The sequence below is a fragment of the Asterias amurensis genome, chromosome 1 (assembly GCF_032118995.1).
Source record: "Asterias amurensis chromosome 1, ASM3211899v1".
In the NCBI taxonomy this organism is placed as follows: Eukaryota; Metazoa; Echinodermata; class Asteroidea; order Forcipulatida; family Asteriidae; genus Asterias; species Asterias amurensis.
The window spans coordinates 15,565,814-15,585,350 of record NC_092648.1 but is presented as its reverse complement, the minus strand read 5'-3'; the positions used below and the strand labels follow the sequence as shown (position 1 = coordinate 15,585,350).

General features: G+C 37.0%; 1 protein-coding gene across 4 annotated transcripts in view; it reads right to left on the bottom strand.

Annotated features, from left to right (window-relative positions):
- The window catches only part of LOC139947228 (disheveled-associated activator of morphogenesis 1-like), an 80,978-nt gene that overhangs the window by 7,144 nt on the left and 54,297 nt on the right, over positions 1–19,537 (bottom strand). For 3 of the 4 annotated variants that reach the window (XM_071945109.1, XM_071945117.1, XM_071945124.1), the window contains 15 exons: positions 17,225–17,293; positions 16,306–16,394; positions 15,478–15,613; positions 13,353–13,550; positions 12,877–12,987; positions 12,249–12,352; positions 11,722–11,788; positions 11,221–11,338; positions 8,797–8,979; positions 8,073–8,140; positions 4,669–4,713; positions 1,743–1,865; positions 1,410–1,617; positions 949–1,076; positions 25–282 (listed from right to left, as the gene is read on the bottom strand). In XM_071945109.1, the coding sequence (XP_071801210.1) occupies positions 25–282; positions 949–1,076; positions 1,410–1,617; positions 1,743–1,865; positions 4,669–4,713; positions 8,073–8,140; positions 8,797–8,979; positions 11,221–11,338; positions 11,722–11,788; positions 12,249–12,352; positions 12,877–12,987; positions 13,353–13,550; positions 15,478–15,613; positions 16,306–16,394; positions 17,225–17,293 (1,905 nt within the window). The remainder of the gene's footprint in view (positions 1–24; positions 283–948; positions 1,077–1,409; positions 1,618–1,742; positions 1,866–4,668; positions 4,714–8,072; positions 8,141–8,796; positions 8,980–11,220; positions 11,339–11,721; positions 11,789–12,248; positions 12,353–12,876; positions 12,988–13,352; positions 13,551–15,477; positions 15,614–16,305; positions 16,395–17,224; positions 17,294–19,537) is intronic. The other variant, XM_071945132.1, reaches the window with a different exon arrangement.

Below are 19,537 nucleotides of genomic sequence, written 5' to 3'. Positions count from 1 at the left end.
AAACAATTTCTCATAATGTTTTACCTGTTCCAACATATCCTTGGGGATGTCTTCACCCTGGTCCATGCTCAGCAGTGCCTTGGTGATCTCTGCACTAGTCAGCTTCAGCTTAGACAGTAAGATGGTACAGTTCTGCGCCCGCCGGCCGTCAATCACTGACAACTCCTTGGGTTTACTGGACTTGAAGCTGAAGCCTGTGTCGCCGTCAACGTCCTCTCCTCGTACTTTCTGGTAGGCGGAAAACGTCTTGTCAAAGTCGGCCAGGTCCATAATCTTTAAAACCTGAGAGATTGTAATTGAAGAATATGTGTTAAGTCTACCCCTCTTCATGGTTATTCCTTTTACAAAGCATCAATACATAAATTTGTGTTTCGTTTTTACAATGGAATTTTCTCAAAATTAAATCAGTTTAACCAAAGTGTAACATTAACCAAAGTATGACCTCCATAAATAGTTTCACGACTAGAACTTCCAATCAATGGTATCTAGCTTGCCTTACATCATAATAGTGAACATAAATGAGCACACAAATATTAACCATGCCTGTAAGAATATAAATTATCGCAAAAACAATAATGGCCTGACGTTTCAGCCCAAGCATAGTCTTTCTCAAAGGCTATAAATTAATAACACGAGGAGCGATTTAAGGGTCTATGTACTTTTTGTAGAATGAAACCACCAATGTCTACAGATTTACACTAAACTTACACAGTTTGAAGATAATGATAGTATAAAGCTTCCCTGAAAATATTAGTTGCTAAGGAGCTGTAGTTTTTGAGAAATTAGTAAAACAATGTCATGAAAATAATCACTGATCATGATACGAAAATTATTTTAGCTTTTAAAAACATATTTTCATGAAATTGTTTTAACTTAGAAAAAGTACCCAAATCCTTTAACTCAAAGGCTTATGTAACTCTCAAGGGGTTACCAAAAGTATTTCATTACCTTCATGTCATCCAGCTCTGTCCATATAGTTCCTTGAAGCTGCATGTCAGGGAGTTTAGACCAGTTGAAGGATTTGAGAGGATTGGACGGCTTGGGGATATTCTTCTTCTTGGTCATGCCCATCATGCCTGAAAGATCAAGGTTTAAAAAAAATCCAGCCTCTTTGTAAATATTTAACACCTATTAAATCGTTGAGGTACCTGCTGCTAAAATATAGGACTCTAGCTATCGGGCAATCTCAATGTTCTAGCTGGTAAGACACTGCTCCAGAAGTTGTGGGTTCTAATCCCACCCAAGTAATATGCCTGTGATTTTTTTCCCCACAAAAGTCTGAAAGTTCCGAGTATACAGAGCTAAGACACATCTGTGTAAGTGTAAAAAACAACAAATTAATATTCCACATAACTTGCCACAGAATAACTATAGAATAATGTTATCTAAAGAACTGTGTCTATGCATACCTGGAGGTGGTGGTGGGCCTCCTTGGCCTGGGGGTAGAGGAGGAGGGGGTGGTCCCATACCAGGGGGTGGTGGAGGAGCAAATGGTGCCATTGGGGGAGGAGGAGGTGCAGAACCAACCGAGCAGGAAACTGGGGATTTCAGGGCTTCCGTTTTCAACTTGTCATCATCTGAGAGACTTATGGTGGCTCCGAGTTTGCCGCTTGCAATCTACATGGAGAAAATGGTTGAGAAGGCTGAATCAAGAGGACACTGATGGAAAAATTGTCTCCCATATAACACAGTAGAAGAAGAAAAAAGGGGGAAAACAACACCTAATAAGAGGCTTGACTTACCATTGCTTTGAGTTCAGCCATCTGTGCCTGTAGTTCCAGGCCCTGGCTGCTGGATATAGCCAGCTCAGCTGCTTGATGGTCGTATTTCTCTTGGATCGCATTCAGCGCTCCCATTGCTTCCTCCTAGTAAGACGAGGAAGGAATAAAGGAAATAAGTCAGTGACGTCACACTAAACAATTTGTGTTTTTTTTCCTTCATTTTTGGATTTGAGTCTACTTTGACAGCTCAAATTTTGAGTGAGCTTTGTGACTCACAACAGAAACGTGAGTAAAAGGTACAGTGAAAACTGCTGTTGTGAAGTTTGTTTTGACTCATAGTAATTTGTTTGAAGAAATTGCTTCGCATGCTCAAAACTGATTTTCAGAAGTACATTAAAATATTAACTACATGTATGTACACAGAGGTGAGCATATGCATTGCAGTAACAAACTACACAGTGTAAGTGACTAATAGTGTGATACCAACAACGAATTCTGCTCTACACTCAATTACCTCTTCTCTATTAGAAAATGCCACAAAGCTTACTTGCTTATAATTAGCAATTCAAACAACAATCAGCTGATTAATTGGACAAAGCTCAGTTGAGGTACAAATTCTTACATTATTTTTTAATTTGTGCTGATTATGGTCAGGTGCAATGGTATACATTACATGGTTAGGGCAGCCTTGCCATCGTGGGTCAACGATTTAAAAATTAATTGTGAAGCAATTTGTTTATTTTGCATCCAAATACAAGCAAAAACATACAAGGCCTGTGATGTACAGAATTGCTCAGAATCACCATGGCGATATAAAAAAAAAAAAAAAAAAAAAAAAAAAAATGCATAGTATGAAGAACAAATAAAAGAGCAAAATGGAGGCACCCGCCATTCCAGGGATGAGGGAGCCCTGGGATAAAACAAAAAAACAAAAGTGAAATCGTTGAATTGATACCCAGATTGAGAAAGGCAGGATGGAATTCCAAAATGTATCAAGACTTCAGAAGCTGTGATGAAAACACCCACGCGAATGCAAGGACAGAAGGCCATTTCTCCCATGCATTTATTTCAGATTTAATTTTATAGATCCAAAATCCTTTACCAAGAAAGAATGGGCAAAGTTTTACAAATTTCAATTCAATTTTCTGTTCAATTTCAAAAACCAGAAAAGTTTTCAAATATATTGCACATGCAAATATCTGAGCCCTTTGTTTTAGTGCTAAAATTATAATGGAACAACTATTTTGTTTTTCATGTGAAATTACTTTTGGAGGTCATTATTGTCTTTAGAGAATCGCACAATTGTAAAAGCAGGTGTGCTTACAGTATCATCAATGCTGTTGAAAAAGCAGAGCTACCAACATTTGGCAACCTGGAAAACTTAAGAGCAACAGTCAGGGCTATATTTAGAATTGCATTCAACATAATAACGGAACTTTCCATAATCTGGGCGATTTTTCAATTTAAAGATTGGTTTATTTTTAGGGAAATTTCTTTAAAATCTTATTGATCAGAAGCAAACGAAATATTGACCTAAAGATTGATGGGATAGTCAGTGTCACCAACGTCAAGAGCGGTTATCAAAGAAGTAAATCAGTAAACAATCAAAAGATGATTAAAATAACAGATGAATTTTCCAAGAGAAAAGAAAAAAAAAGTATAATATAAATATACAGCATCCTGATTATATAATGGATGTATTCTGGTGCATAAATGATTTTATTTGCATAATATAATTTCATGCATTGAGTGGTCAGCTACATGCTCTGCATTATTGTATATTGAAATAGCAGATGAACCTATAGCGAGCTTTTAAATACTACAGGCAGTTTTGTAGACTCACTCCCCACTCCCTAAACCCACCACCCCTGCATACAGATCCTACCACCCATAACCAGGGAAAAAATAGAACATCATTAACATTTGAAAAGATGAATTGAAAATGCTTAACTAGTACTACCGGTATTCAAAACCTCAATTTCTTCTCACTACCTGAATTCTAAAAACGCAATCAGTACAGTTTTATCATTAATTTTTAAAATTTAGCACTACACTTAATTTAACTATCTAAACTAGAGTTATTCACTAAGATCCTTACACACACTACATATGAGATGAATCTTCTCGTTGTGCTCTTCCAACTTAAACAGTTGAAGTGTTAAACTGGGTTTTTTTTCTTCTCTCATTTCAAATCTGGTACAGTAAACATTTCAAGTTACAAGCCCTATAATTATGCGGAAACCCCCCCCCCTCCCCCCCAAAAAAAAGTCACTGCATTCCTTGGTTTAAAACAAAAAATTGCTAATTTGTGATAGTATTAGACAAAATGTCAGCTTGTTAGTTCTGGTATAGACCCCTTGCATGTGACGTCACGTGTGGGGATCAAAGGAGGCAAATGATTGGACAATAGTTATTTTTTTTGCGTGAAAACCTGCGCGTCAGTGTAGCGTTTTGCGTTATGCAATGGGTCTATTGAACACTCTTCTCACCAGCAAGCACCCACTTCAGCCACACATAATCCTTGGGATGGGTTTTTTTTTCCACACAAACTGTAACATAAGTAAGTATGCCCAAATTCTGCCAAAAGCTAAAGTTCACAAAATTAACACCCAAAAACTGAAAAACCCAATCAAACAAAATGAAGTTAGCAATGCGTATAATGAAACAAGCATCTAACAATTGATGCAGCAAAAATAAACATTCACATACAGAGTTACACACAGCAATGAAACACACACAGCAGTGGTACAGACCGACAAAAAAGACACAAGATGAGAAAAACAACGTATTATTTTCAGTAAAGGTTTTCCTGGCGGGTGTCAAACAGGGAGATGTTTTCTTTGGTTTGTAAATATTTTTTTGGAGGGGTTTTTAGCCGGGCTGCATATAATATATATAATAAAAAACTGAACACCAGCTGCAAGTTGAATGAGGTAGTTGTACCCACCATTGTGGTGACGACAGGTAGTGGGGAGATACAACGTCCTGATCTCTGTTTATATTTTGTTCCCGGTTGAATATAGAGGAGGGGGTAGAGATAAGAGGAATGAATGATGCAACAACAGTCTACAACAACCAGTCAAATTCCAACGTTTGAAGGTGTTGAGTGCTCTGTGCAGATCACCTAACCCCAACCCAACCCCCTTATCCAAGGAAATTAGCATTTCTTTTTAAGGTAATCAATGAATCTATAGACGATGTGACCTCTGACGTCACTCGAAAACCATAACATGATGCGCGCGCATACCGCTGGGCAAAACCTTTGTGTTTTGGCAGCCAGCTAGAAAGTGTATGCAATCTTACCATGACTACGCGTCTTTTTGCCTGGCGGAAATATGATGTATAGTGTTTGTCAACAGCGCGGGCGGTTTGACTGTAAACATAGGTCACATTGTCTATTAACCATATCATTGCAAGAAAATCAAATCTGAGAGGCAACTTTTATTTTAAAGAGAAATTGATCTACAGTAAAGTCTTAGGCTAAGGATTCGTACATTGGTGTACTTCAAGCAAACTCAAATGCAAAGCATATCTAAGCATTGGCTGAATTGTTGCACAGGGGCTAGATGAGCGCTTCGGCATTGCTGTTTTAGTAAAAGGCTAAAGGTCAAAGCCAAAGGTCAAAGCAAGAGGCCAAAATTTGAGTCAAAGACTCCGAATTTGGACTTACCCGGTAGTCTTTGATTATAACAATTATACATTAAGCAGTGAATGGTTAAAGTGAGTTGCATCCAACTTTTGCAAATGATTTGCGCCAGTATTTGCGCCAATTTATTTTTAAAAATTGTTGCGCACTTTGCATTTCTTCACACAGTAAGTATGAGCCTTGCTTTAATGACCAATAAACAAAGAGTCTAAGATATATGCATGATGGAAAATGAAACCAGAAGAAAAGATATGCGTTCCAACCACTTCAAAGTAGAATTCTGAGACATGTTTCAGTTTAGTTAATTTTTGGGTCAGATTAGATGAAATTGCAAAGAAAAAGAAAACAACTTGTTTCTTGTAAATGTCCTCAGTGTTACAAAAACCTAGATAATCAAACATGCATACTACATAAAGGTGAATGAGAAGATGATGTATCTATAATTCTAGCTATGAGAAAGGCTATTCCTTTGAGAAGCAAACTATTTGCCAACTTATTTTGCACAAAATGAGTTGTTTGTCATGCTGATTCTACTGCATTTAGGAGATGAAGGAGGAAATCTTTAGCAGAAAAAAAATCGCAAACAGCTCACAGGTTGTTTTATTCGGAGTTCACAATTTTCTGTTGATTTTTACCTCTGACCCCACCCAACCCCATCCCTTTTAAATGGCAAAGATGAAGATCTATAATGCCATGCACAGAGCACACACTTGATGTAAACAAGCATTTGTACACCCATTGGTACAAAGGTTGGAATTCGATACAAAAACAAGGGAACATAAAAAATCTGCTGGGATTAAAGACATTTTAAAAACATATTTGGGGAGAAATGAAAGTAATATCATGGTAATAAAGAAATAGAATGTATTAATTGACTGGTTTGTTAAATAAGAATGTCCTAATTGGGAGTTAAATAAACCAGAAGAACAGACCAGAACGGTGGTTAAAACATTTGCCATGATTGAATAGCATCTGGTCAAAATTGAGACAGCCTGATTTGAAAGGGTATGACCAATTAAGAATTAAAAGGTCGCATATTTCATTTGTACTTATGTTGTCTGGTAATCTGTAAAATGTATAGACCAATCCGACGCGCACCGGGTGCCATAGAGTTGAGCACCGGGCGCACAAGTGTTGAGCACCGCGCGCCATTTGCTGCGGTGTCTTCAATGCCTAGATTGTGCACAAAAAAACACCGCAGTTGGTAATTTTTAATAGAGGGTGCTACCAATTTTGTTTCGTCGGATTGGTCTATAGGAGGGATATTCTACAGTAAGGAGTAAGGTAAACAAAAAGGGGTGTCTTTCAAGTCTTACAAAGACTGGGAAAAAAAGCAGATACAAAACCAGAACAACCTTAAATGATAAAACAAATTCTAAAAGGAACAGAACTGAAAACAAAACCAAATTATTATACTAAGCATACCTGTATTCATGATTTTGTGAACTATTGATTTACCTGTCTATTAAGTTATTTCTTTTATTTACATTTTACTAACACCGCCAAACATAGCTTTATAATCTAGGAATTACTGCGAAGGATTGTGAAAACACTGACTGGCAAAAAAAAGTCATGCAAAAGAGAACTCCCGCCCCTTTTTATGGTACTTTAAAATCAAATCCATTTCTAGCCATTCCTGCATAAGATCCTGCTTTTTGAAGAAAATAAAATGTAAAAAAAAAATATCCTGCTTTTTGTAAAAAACTGTAAAAATAAATAAATAAATAAATAAATAAGTAAAAACGCAACGAAAAAGAACATAAGTCGTGCACTTGAACACATACAGAACTAAAAAAAATCATGTGTTGATGAAAACAAACAAAGGCGGTGCAATAAAACAAAACAAAACTTAACGCTTGGCAAACAAAATATATGCGCATGAAACAATACCCCCAGCCCAACACCTAACCCTTTCTGTCAAAATGGGACCACACCCTCAGTGCCACAACTTAACTGCACCTACTGTGATGATGAGTTAAACTAAACTATGCCTTCTACAGTGATGAATATGGCTAGCTTCGGCTGGGTTCAATCACGTGTCTTTGGCTACAGCTACATGTACTGGCTACAACCATTGGCTTCAGGGGGCAATGGTGAGGTACATGTATGGACAGATCTAGCCTAGTCAAAATGGCAAAGTTGTCAATTCAGTTACAGCCTTTGGATGTGTCTGAATTGAGTGCAAAGGCTGCCATCTTCAAAAGGTGGTCAACAACCTTGTATGAAGCCATATGCCCTTTTGCAAACCATGGCTCTGGCTTACATTCCTTTAGTAATCTTTACTAAAGAAGGGCATGTTCTGTAGTTGCACAGAACCTATGGCAGAGCCCAAGTCAAAGCAAAGGTTTTAAAAAAGAACCACAACTTTAGCCATCCCAAGTGCAGGCATGATATTTGGTCCTTGGACAAAAAAAGTAGCAACAAAGGCAGGAGTACAAGGGCTGACCCACATGTACATGGTGTGGGCTTCAACAGACTTTACGGGCTATTTAAATACAATTCTAAAGATTTTTCCGATGGATTGAAAATAAGGATACTGACTATAATGATCAGTCTTTCAATTGACAGAACTGGTTGAAAAAAGGTGGCTTCTTACAACTGATGAATATCATTTGTAGACAACAATAATGAAGTTCCTAGTTTTAAAATCATGAAACACCTGATTTGAGTTTACCTCCTGACACCATATTGAGGGTTTTTGTTACCTTTTCTTGGTTTTTGGCATCCAGTTCTCTTTCTTTCCTCTCTAACTGGGCTTTTATTTCCTCACATACTGTGGAGACAAACAAGAGGAAAACAATCTCAACAATTTAACAGGGGCATATCATTGTACTGCAGGCCCAAGGTCAGTGAATTTAGACTTGATCCTTAAGTTGCTTAAATCTGTGTGAGGAGAGACTTGTCATACGATTACTAGAACCAGTAAGCGTACTCATATTGCCTATGTGCTGTTAAACAATAATAAAAACACATGCAGAGAATTCAGAGTTTTAGAGTTACACGTAGCAAGGAAAAAAGTATCCTGGGGGACTCTTTAATCTTGCTTTATCTCACTCCTCTCATGAAGGTGATCAGAGCTGACTGATCGAAGTCAAGTACTTTCTAAAACCAACAGGTTTTTGTTGTTGTCAGAAATGAAAATGTTGAGGTACATTTAGCATAAGACTTTTTGCTTCCAAATGGCTTCAGTTGTCTGTCTCAACTCTCTCTCACTTTATGTGTTTTTTTCCAGGCATGGAATTTCATCTTTGAGAGGACAGGGCATTTTTAAGGTCACTTCCATTGGAAAATCTTTAAGTTTATGGGAAACTTTTGAAGGGCCACCAAGGCAAAGGTCAAGACCAGGGCAATGGAGGCAATGGTCTCCAATGACTCCGTGAAATTTCAGGCCTGATTTTCTTTGCCCCTGCTTTGATTTATAATACTCACATTTCTCCATCTCTTCGGCCTTCTGTTGCCTGATGACATCTTGGTTGATGACCTTCTCGATCACATCCTTGAAGTTGATATCAAAAGGCGCTATGTCTGGATCGTTGCCATCTTCATACTGAAGGACAATTTGTTGGACTAGCCGGTCTACCAGCGACCAGTGGTGTATGCTACATCCTTTATCTGTTTGGTCAAAATGGGAAAAAAATCCTTTAAAGGCACTGGACATAACAAATAACAAATCGGTGAAAATTTTGACTCAATTGGTCATCGAAGTAGCAAGAGATAACAATAAACAAACACCCTTGTTGTGTGTGCTTTCAGATGCCTCAAAAAGTGCAGTATTGTTTGCTACGTTTTTAACTTAATTTGTTAAAGGCAGTGGACACTATTGGTAATTACTCAAAATAATTGTTAGCATAAAACCTTACTTGCGAAACGAGTTATAGGGAGAGGTTGGTGGAATAAAACTTTGTGAGAAACGGCGCCCTCTGAAGTGACGTAGTTTTCGAGAGAAAGAAGTAATTTCCACAGATTTGATTTCGAGACCCCAGATTAAGAATTTGAGGTATAGAAATCAAGCATCGGAGAGCATACAACTTCATGTGACAAGGGTGTTTTTTTCTTTCAATATTATCTCGTAACTTCAACGACCAATTGAGCTCAAATTTTCACAGGTTTGTTATGTTATGCATATGTTGAGATTCACCAAGTGAGAAGACTGGTCTTTGACAATTACCATTAGTGTCCACTTCCTTTAAACATACAAAAACATCAAAAAATTATGTGTGACTGCCTGTATATATTTTCTTTAACAAAGTATAACAATCGTTCCTTCTTTTTAAAAATTGTGAAATTATATATATGTTTGTAATCAGTCTTTTTTTTTTCTACAAGGACAGTGGGTCACTTAAAGTGAAATTGTGGTTCTTATATCGACTACTTCAAGTCAATTTGTGCTTCCGTTTGGCAATGATAAAAAACTTCAACCCTCTGATGACCTTTCAAGAAAAATATCCAGTCACAGAGCTGCTTTTTTTGTGTGCAGGAAAATACAATTTTGATGCTGAGGATTCGAAAACTAAAATATAGTAGAAATTAGAGCAAGGTTACCAACAGGGTGTAGGGAAATTCACGTTAATGGTCATATGTGATCTAAACGGTTGGGCTATAAACAGACTGAAGGGAAGGAGGGTGTAGGTTTGAGTTGGAAAGAACAATTTCAAAACTCAATTTCTTTAATCTGCATACCAATTACTGCAGGGCCCCATTTCATAAAGCTGTTAAGCAGAGATAACTGCTTGGCAAAGGTTTTTGCTTAGCAAAAAAATGAGTCTGGCACCAGTTGCACCAATTTAAAGTTTAATGAAACTTTGGCTGGTAACCAGTCTCTGTTAAGCAAGACTTTTGTGCGCTTAGCAAGCTTTTATGCTTACAGGCTTTAGGATATTGGCCCCCCCAGGTGTTACTAAATAATTGTGCCTGAAGGGTTTAGTAGAGTAAGAAAAACCAACAAGTTTGTGTGATCTTGATATTCCTACACATGTCGTTTTTTAAAGGTCGGAAACCATGTAACCATCTGAGTCACTTCCCACCCAGACAGAGCAGCAGAAACCCTTGTCACGAGTAAAAAGCTTCCCTTAAAATATTACTTGCTGAGGTGCTGTAGTTTTTGAGAAATGTGTAAAAACAATGTCAAAAAAATAATTTTGGTCTCAGTTTTAGCATGTAAAATGTATTTACCAGTTAGGGTATAAATAATAATAATAATAATAATAATAATAATAATAATAATATCAAAGTCTTATATAGCGCTAAGCTTGGGCGATATCTCGATATAATCGAAAATCGCGATACCATTTCTTAGACGATATCATATCGTCTTGATTTCTTGTTAATCGAATTATCGGCAAATCATGGTTTTGATGAAGTATCTTGATGTCTTCCCTAATTGAGACGTCTTGCAACCACGAAGGGCTGTTTAAAAAAAAATAAAAAGTCCCAGAAACAACCGCAAGATTCCACAATTGATCCGGAAATACCAGGGTTTCTTTGAAAAAAAACAACATCAAAAGACTCTAGCGCCCAGGCGGTCTCCCACAAACACTGCAGAAGTAACACAATGTGTCATTTACCTCCCCTGTGTGGGAGCCTTGTGCGCCGCCTTGCCGCCGAACTGCAGACCACAACTGGTAAATCTGTTTTACATGCTAAAATATTGTTCGTCTCACTGAGACAAAAATTATTTATGTGAATTGTTTTGCTCATTTCTCAAAAACTACAGCACCTCAGCAAGTAATATTTTAAGGGAAGCTTTCTACCATCATTATCTTCAAACCCTCAAGTTCAATGTAAATCTGTGGACGCTGTGTCTTGTCAAATTGTGTCCAACAATAAGTACCCAAACCCTTTAAGTTTACGTACTTGGTAAGAGTAGAAAATGTTGTAGAAGAGACAGGAAATGGGGGTAGGCCTGAGTGTGGGCAATCTTCTTCTTGATGACGTCAAACATACTATTTGCACTTCTGACATCCACATGAACCTGGGTAGAGAGAGAGAATTTAAATAGAATGTCTTAGTTGGTCGTTAAGATCTCTCGAGGATAAGGGTATGCAGATGAAATTTAGATGATTGAAGACTGGTGTGACAAAAATGTTATCTTTAATGAGAAAAGAATTTATACTTAAAGGAACGGTATACGTTTGGTTATCACTCTTATATTTAAAGGTAGTCAAAAACTTCTGGTTAAAACCTTAGGCAGCTTTCGGCATTTTAAAAATATTTCAAGTATTGTGGTTTTGTAAAAAGAATTTTTGTGCCCCAAATTTGAATCTTAGAAGCATTAAGTAATGTTGCTCAGGTTGTGTGTTCCTTTTAGTGATTACTCTTTATAATAAATAATAAATAAACAAATAAAATTCTCACCATGTCAAACCTCTTAGCTAACTCTCGTTCATCTTCGTTCCTTACTAATTCAAAGAAATCTAAATGCCTGTTGAGAAACCAAGAATTGCAACATATCTGTAAACAGGTGGTATGAATTCATTGACTGAATTGAGGTGAGAAATGTTAAAGATAGGGGCGAGGATCATTCGTATAAACATAACTATTTGTTAGTTAATTATTAAAACTAATTTGATAAATGTTCTACTTATTTTGTTATCTGTTTTAGATTTTGAGAAGTCAGAAGAAAGATAAGATTATAAGAAGAACAAATACAAAACATTTATTAGATGTCATGAGTTTTTCTTATTTGCACAAACAGGCAAATTAGCTAAACATTTTTTAAAGATTTCTTTGCCATCTCAACATGGATAAAAGTACCATTAAACTCATAGAGGTGTTTATCTTTAAAACTGTAAATTGAGGTACTTGGCCTCAAAGAAAAACAATGTTACAAGTTCATAGAATCAGTGGTTTGTGGCTTTTTAATATGAACTGACGTTGCTTACCTATCTACAGTAGCGTTTTCCAGACTTCGCAGTTTGTCTATCACTGGTTGAATACCAAGCATTAAGAACTCATACCGAAGATGAATTCTGAACTCCAAGTTGTCCTTTGAAAAGAAAAAAATTAAAGTTTATAGTAAAATAATTGAGAACGCGTACATGTATCTGCTAGAAGACAAATAAGGAGTAGAACAAGTACAAGAATGCACCAAATCTATATATTATTTTTAATTTTTTTTTTGTCAACTGGTGGATAAAACTAGGGAACAGTGGCATGAATAAACTCTTCTTTTTTTGGAGGGGAGTGGCAAGGATACAAGGACTTTTACTAACTAACTGTATACAAGTTGATGTACCAAATCATACATTTATACAATACTGAGCTGATTGTGGGTTGTACCTTGTAAGGAAGGATAAGACAGTCTGAAAGGGAGAGGGGCAAAAGTTTCTGAGCAGGAGATTATTTGAGCAGGAGATGATTTCTTTGACAGAAAACGAATACTACCGCTAAGCAAAATCAAGCAGGAGCCAGCCAGTCCAAACCAATATTAATGACATATCACTTGAATTGTATCCTGTTTTCACTAAGCACAATATTTTTAAGCTTAGTAAAGTTCTTATTTGTGCTTACCTCTCCTGCTCCATACTTGATGACAGCATTGATAAAGGACAAGATGGCTGTCTTGAGATTGACCTCTTCTCTGTAGTGACCTGTGCTACGATCCAGGTCATTTACTAACCTCTGTCAACGATACAAACAAGAGTTTGGTTAGTCAGTTACTAATTTAAATATAAACAATACAAACAAGTGTTTTGTTATAACCAAAGAATAGAAAAGCAAAAAAGTGGAATGGATTTATGTCTCTTTCTTGTTGTTTTGGGGGTTTTTTTTCTGTAGTAAAAGTCATGTCAGTTTACGGGTGTGATAGGCTGTGCACTTAAAGCGTTAAAGCTTGCGAAAGTGAAGCCTGCTTACCCATACATTAATCTTAGGTTTTAATGAATAGACCTTTATAAAAAAATTACAAATATTAAAACAATATTAACAAATGGATTTTCGGTTAAAAACAGAAAAATTACATCCCTGTAGTTAGAATTTTGCTTTACCTGGAACCTCATTCTCTCCGATGCGTACTGCTGATAATGGCACATGGCATCCAGAACCTTCCTGTGACCACCGGGTACCAGACATACCCCACCAAGGATCTCCAGGACCGAGATCTTAGTCTTGATGTTTTCACAGCTCATACTCTGTGTGATGATGTTGATGGCCGTGGGGTGGGCCAACACATTGGCTCTGCCATGCTGTAGGGGAAGAGATAAAATTTTCTGTTAAAGTTTGTGATCGGAGCTAATTCTTCCCATTAATAATAATAACAAACAGTTTTTATAAAGCGCAAAATTGCGATGAAGTCTCAAAACGCTTTTGGAAAGTCAAGAGGGAAAAAACCAGGACTGAATACAAAAATTACAGAAAGTACGGAAAGAACCATTGTCAACACATTCTCCTCTTTTTACCAAAGAAGAAAATGTTGCTGGAAAAAACTGCTGAGAAAAATCTAGCAGGGAAAAATCTGCCAAATCTAGTCAGAAGCAACTACACTACATATCATTTGGATGGTATCCTGTTTTTTGCTAAGCAGAGTACTTCTAAGCTTAGCACTTGTGCACTGAAGTGTTGATGAATATGTAGACAAAGGAAAGAGCATTTCTGGGGAAAAAATTATGACTCTAAATACATGTATCTTTGCTGAATGATTTAATTTATTTTAAACAAAATTTACTGAAGAAAACCCAGTGACTTTAATTGTTTTAATTTAAATTCTGGATAAGGCAACAAAATATCACCTTTAAGCAAAAGTGCGATGAAGAAACAATCCTTGAATATGTTGCAGCTTACTCATAAGATTGATTGAGCCACAACAGTAGCCAAAAATATTACGAATCTAATATTAGCCCAGAAATGCCTAAGCGTCGGCCATTTCACACTATGAAAACACGCCACTGTTTACCCTCTCCCAGACAGTGACCAATTCCAACTTGAATCATTCACATGACTACAGGCCAAACATACAAAACCATAAGATAATTGTCCCCATTCAAATTAATCATCACAATTAATGATCCATTTATTTGGCTTATTGGAGGACTTATCAAATTTGTTGAGCCAAAACATTTGGACGAGTCTATTGTTCTTCGGAAAATGTTCACGTAAACTGTGACTCATTTTATCCCATTGACTGTTAATAGACAGTCATGGAGCCGTCTCGGAAAGCTTAATTAAGCAACTCACTGAATAATTCATGAGTTTTTTTGACACAGCCAATGACTGATAGGCGATTAGGATTGTTTGAGACCCAGAACAGTTTAAGCTTTTGCTGTGTGCATTTATTAATTCATCCCAGTTTGCTTTATTACAGTGAACAGTAGTCACTGGACCCGTCTAAGTGGATAGCTTAATTACAACACTTGCAACTCACTGAATAATTCATGAGTTTTTTTTATGACACAGCCAATGAGTGTTTAGGACTGTTTGAGACCAAAAATACAATTTGGAGCTATCACTGGGTGCATTTATTAATTCATCCTAGTTGGCTTCATTACAGTGAACAGTAGTCAATGAATTAATCAGGACTTTAATGACAAAGGTGTAAAAGCAAGTAGTATTTCTATGGCTTTATTCAGTAGTTATGAATTGCAACATGCTTGGTTGAAGAGAATGGTATTTAATGAATTATTCAGACGTCCTTGGCATACCCAGTGCACATAATATAAATGTGAATGTTTCTGTTGGTTGACATTTTTTGTCTTTACACAAAAATAACATAAATATTTATGAGACTATATCAAAATATCCCAACACAGGGCCAGATAGACTTACTCAATTATTTGTAAGGCTTTCGCATACCAAGTAAGGAATATCAATGTGACTCTTTCTATATGTTCACTATATGTTTCACTATCCTCCTTCCTCCTTAAAATACTAATATTCATGACTCTCCCTCAAACTATCCCATCACACTGCATGATACTCTCGGTCCACTTGGTTGGTAAGTTGTTTGCAACAGCTAATTCTCTTTTCTCAAGACTTTTGCATTGTGAGTAAAAATATGAAAGTCAATGTGACTCTTTCTATGAGTTAGTATTCACTATCCTCCTTTCTCTTTAAAAATATTAATATTCATGACCCTACTTCAAACTATCCAATCACAGAGCATCATGATATACTTACTGAATTATTCATAAGGGCCTTGATGCAGCCAATGACTGACGTGTGAATTGGACTTTCTGTCATGTAAAAGTCCATAGTCTGCAGGAATTCCAGCAGTGTGGAGAGCCCATCCAGCTCAATGAACCGCATCACAAACCTGAATCAAGCCAAACGAAGAAGAACAAAACTTGTTAACTATTTTCATTATTTTAAAAGCAATATTAGTGTTCAATCTGAAAATGGTATAGATCTTCTTCTTTCAATTTATTTAGTTTCAATGGAATAAAACAAAGGCATTAAATCATTGACAAATTTAATCAAATTTTGTTTTAATTTCTGAATTAAAAAATTGCGGATAATTAAAATTATGGACTGTTTCCCTGTCATACGAAGATTACTGTACAGTATTATTGGTGGTATCTTTGAGCAAATACCTAAAAAATAAAAACATTGAGAAGAAGACAAAAAACACAGACACAAAAACACACCAGTTTCTTTGACAAATTGTTACTTGAGCAAACTCATTACTGACTACTCCCTTAATCAGACAAAACTTCTAAGATGTCCAAAAAGGTCATCCTTGTACATGTATGCCTTGCACAACCAGGCATGATATTGAGTCCTTGGGAAAGAGTAGGAACAACTTAAAAAATAAAGGACTGACCCCTGATGAACAAGTTGAATAATGCTTTAATAGACTTCTCCAGGTATTTAATCCCTTTTTCCTTATTTTTCCAAGGGCAAACAAAAATCAGAAAATCACACTGAAGTAGGAAGAATATATAATATTATGCCTGCACTATATAGTTTCTTTTTTTGGGGGGGGGGGGCTGCCTGACATCTATGTACCTCATGGGTTGTGTCCGAAGGGCTGTTTTGAGACTGTCCACTAGATTGGTTCTCACGGCTATCTCATCCTCATCATGAGCAAACACCAACTACAAGAAATAATGCCAAGAAAATAATATTAGCATTCCTCGCTCAATAAAACAAACTTCTGAATAACAACATTACCAGTTCAGTGAGACTGTGAATTTACTGGCCTCTTTAATTCAAGGCCAAGGGCTCAATTCACAAAGCCTCAATAGGTATCTTTAGGATTGGTTGCTTATATCACTGTAAAATACAGAAGGTTACGGTGGTGGTAGCACTTCAAGACTAACTAATTACATACAAACCTGAATAAGCACAGCTATTTTTAAAATCAGATGCATGTAGTTACAAGATGCAAAAAGTATTGTTGTTGCTACATGTACGAAAGCTTAAATGCAGTTTTTGATGTTATTCGTTGGTCTTTACCCGCTACCACTACCTTCATTGTTTTGTCTATCCGACTAGCGTGGCTATTCTTTATATTAATATCACCGCAGTGATTTGTATAGATAGTTCCTAATACTATAGACGCCATCTATGATCTGAACAGGCCATTTGAGTTTTAGCTTTGGGTCGTGCCAAGCCGTCTCGTTTTTCTCTGCAGCCAAATGGTTCATCGACCCAATCATTGCCGGTAAAGATACCGGACTCTACACCGTCTGACGTCAAGTGGGACCTGCGTGCATCTATAGTGACAACACACCTTACTTAGCAATTAAGATTGATTTATTGGCTGAAGATGAACCTTGCCACTTTATGAAATCAAACCCCCCACCCCCCCCAACTGAACAGTATAAACACTGACGCTCAGTTGGTGATAGGAACCGTCCACAATTGCAAATGTTTTTACAGCAGTGCTGAGACTTGCAGGAAAGGAATGTCAAAACAAACTCACCGTCATCATTGTCTTCAACTGATCCAAGTAATAGTCTGGCCATTTGGTTGAGTTTGGATCGTCTTGCTCCTATAGAATAAAATATTTATAAAAACAATGACTATGAATAGTAGAATAATAAATATGTGCAAGTTTTTCACAATAAAAATTCACTATGGCCAACAAATCTTTTGGGGAAATGGTGACAAAAGATGAAAAGGCACTCCTTACAAACTCAATTCGTGTTTCGTCGAGCAGTAATAACCATCAAGTAAGAATAAACCATCAAAAATTTTGATTAAATAACGATACACATCTCTAGCCAAATATTACTCTAAAAAAAAATAATCTTTTGAAAGCTGTTTTTATTAATATCACTACTGAAAACCCAAGTGAAATGATACACAAAGAACCAAATCTAGAGGGGCTTGTTGCCAAAAGAAGCAACATCCGTATCTTAATTAATCCAGGCAAGGGAGTCAACGTCTCCTTGCACAGACATCTCTGTCTAAAAACCGGATTCTTAAATTGGTTACTAAAAAGCAAACGTAAATCTATACCCCCTAAAGTCAGAACATTGCTTATTATTGTGGAGACCCTCTTCTTATCTACATGAGCGAATCGCAAGTCAGCGTAAGTCAGCCTCCAGGGGAGACAGCAAAAAGACATAGTACAAGAAATATGTTCCACAATTATTGAAGAAGCACATCTAATTGTTAATTAATTTGTGTGATACTGTACCAACAGCAAGTTACCAAGAAATTTTGCATTTCAATTAGAACTTCATAAAATATTTTTTTTAATTTTTTTTTATTGAAAGTAATGCATCATGGAGGATGAAATTATCCCTGAGCTAAGATACACACACCGTTGACACCGAGGTCAGCAGCACGACCCCTGGCATGGGAGTTTATTTCCATAAGGTAAAAATAAAACTGTACTGTACCCCTGAGGTAGGATTAGATGTCCTAGTTGTTTTAAGTTTGATTCAAGTGTTCAAACCATGCAAGTTTTAAATCCAATTGAACACTGAATTGCTTTACAAAACTTCAAGGCTATTTTAACTTCAGAAAAGTTCCAAACACTTTTAGTACATGTAATATTGGAAACCTGTGGTCTCAAAAAGCAAAGTATTTTAGCTACATGGGCTTACATTATACACAGTCAACAATTGATCAACCAAGAGCAAGTTCCCATTCCATTATTTCTCAATCGCCTTCTACTCATTCTTCCCATGTGTGTGTTATATTGGCAATAAAACACAAACCCAATGCCAAAGCTACAAAATAAATATAAATACATAGGTAACCCTAGGCTAATGATCGCTAATTCCTCCAGAGATTGAAACACAAGCTATCAAGCCAGTTCCCCAGTTTGTCAGTACCAGTGGTATAATAGCAGGCCTTGTTCCTAATAATAACAAGCACAAAGGTGTTGATAAATGAGCATGGGGCCAGAGGGAGACAGTGGGGGCTAGGGGAGTCAGTAAGGGCTAGGGGAGTTCACCTGTTCACCTTGGTAGTCAACCACTCTTATTATGATTACAGGGGTCGTGTAATAAATGGGCTTCTGTCTTTCTGAAATTAATATTGTTACAAATAAAGACACTGGTACCCATGCAGGGTGATTTCTGATGTACATAAATGTCAAAGCGACACGTCAGTGAAAATGTTTTGTATCTTAATTCGTGCAATTTGTGGCGTGTCATGGCCGAGCGGTGAAGAGCAACAGATTCAAGCTCTGGTGTTTAATCAGCAGAGTGTGGGTTCGAATCCCGGTTGTGACACTTGCAACGCAAAATCGGGGAGGTAGTGCTTTCTGCTCTACCGGCCAGGCTTCGGACTGATGATACCCAAGCCTACATCCATATGGACTGTAAAAGGGGTTACCCTGTTTCAGCCCTAGGAGTAGGTGGCAACGGCCTCTGGAATAAAATAATTGTACCCCACACCTTAAAGTGGCCTTCCAGCCTTGTGTGTCTTGCGACTTGCATAATTTTTTCTTTCTTTTTTAAACAGCATCGTATCTTGCATGAGTATGCTCCATGCAAAAACATTGTATCTTGGTTTGGTGTGCTGTACATAAACAGCTAAGTTTACTTCAAAACAAAAGTACAAGTTCGCTGTACCAAACTTCTGCCTATTGCTCATTTTGTGATCTGCACACTCTCTTGTTCAGTTCAATAGCCTGAACACAGGGGCGCCAAAGCAGCTGCATGACACAACAGTGTTCAGGTAGATCAAAGCACACTTAAATGTATATTGACTTCAACATTATGTACCAATTATTGATATATGTTTATCAAGACATTGGAATGACAGTTGGAGCGTGAAC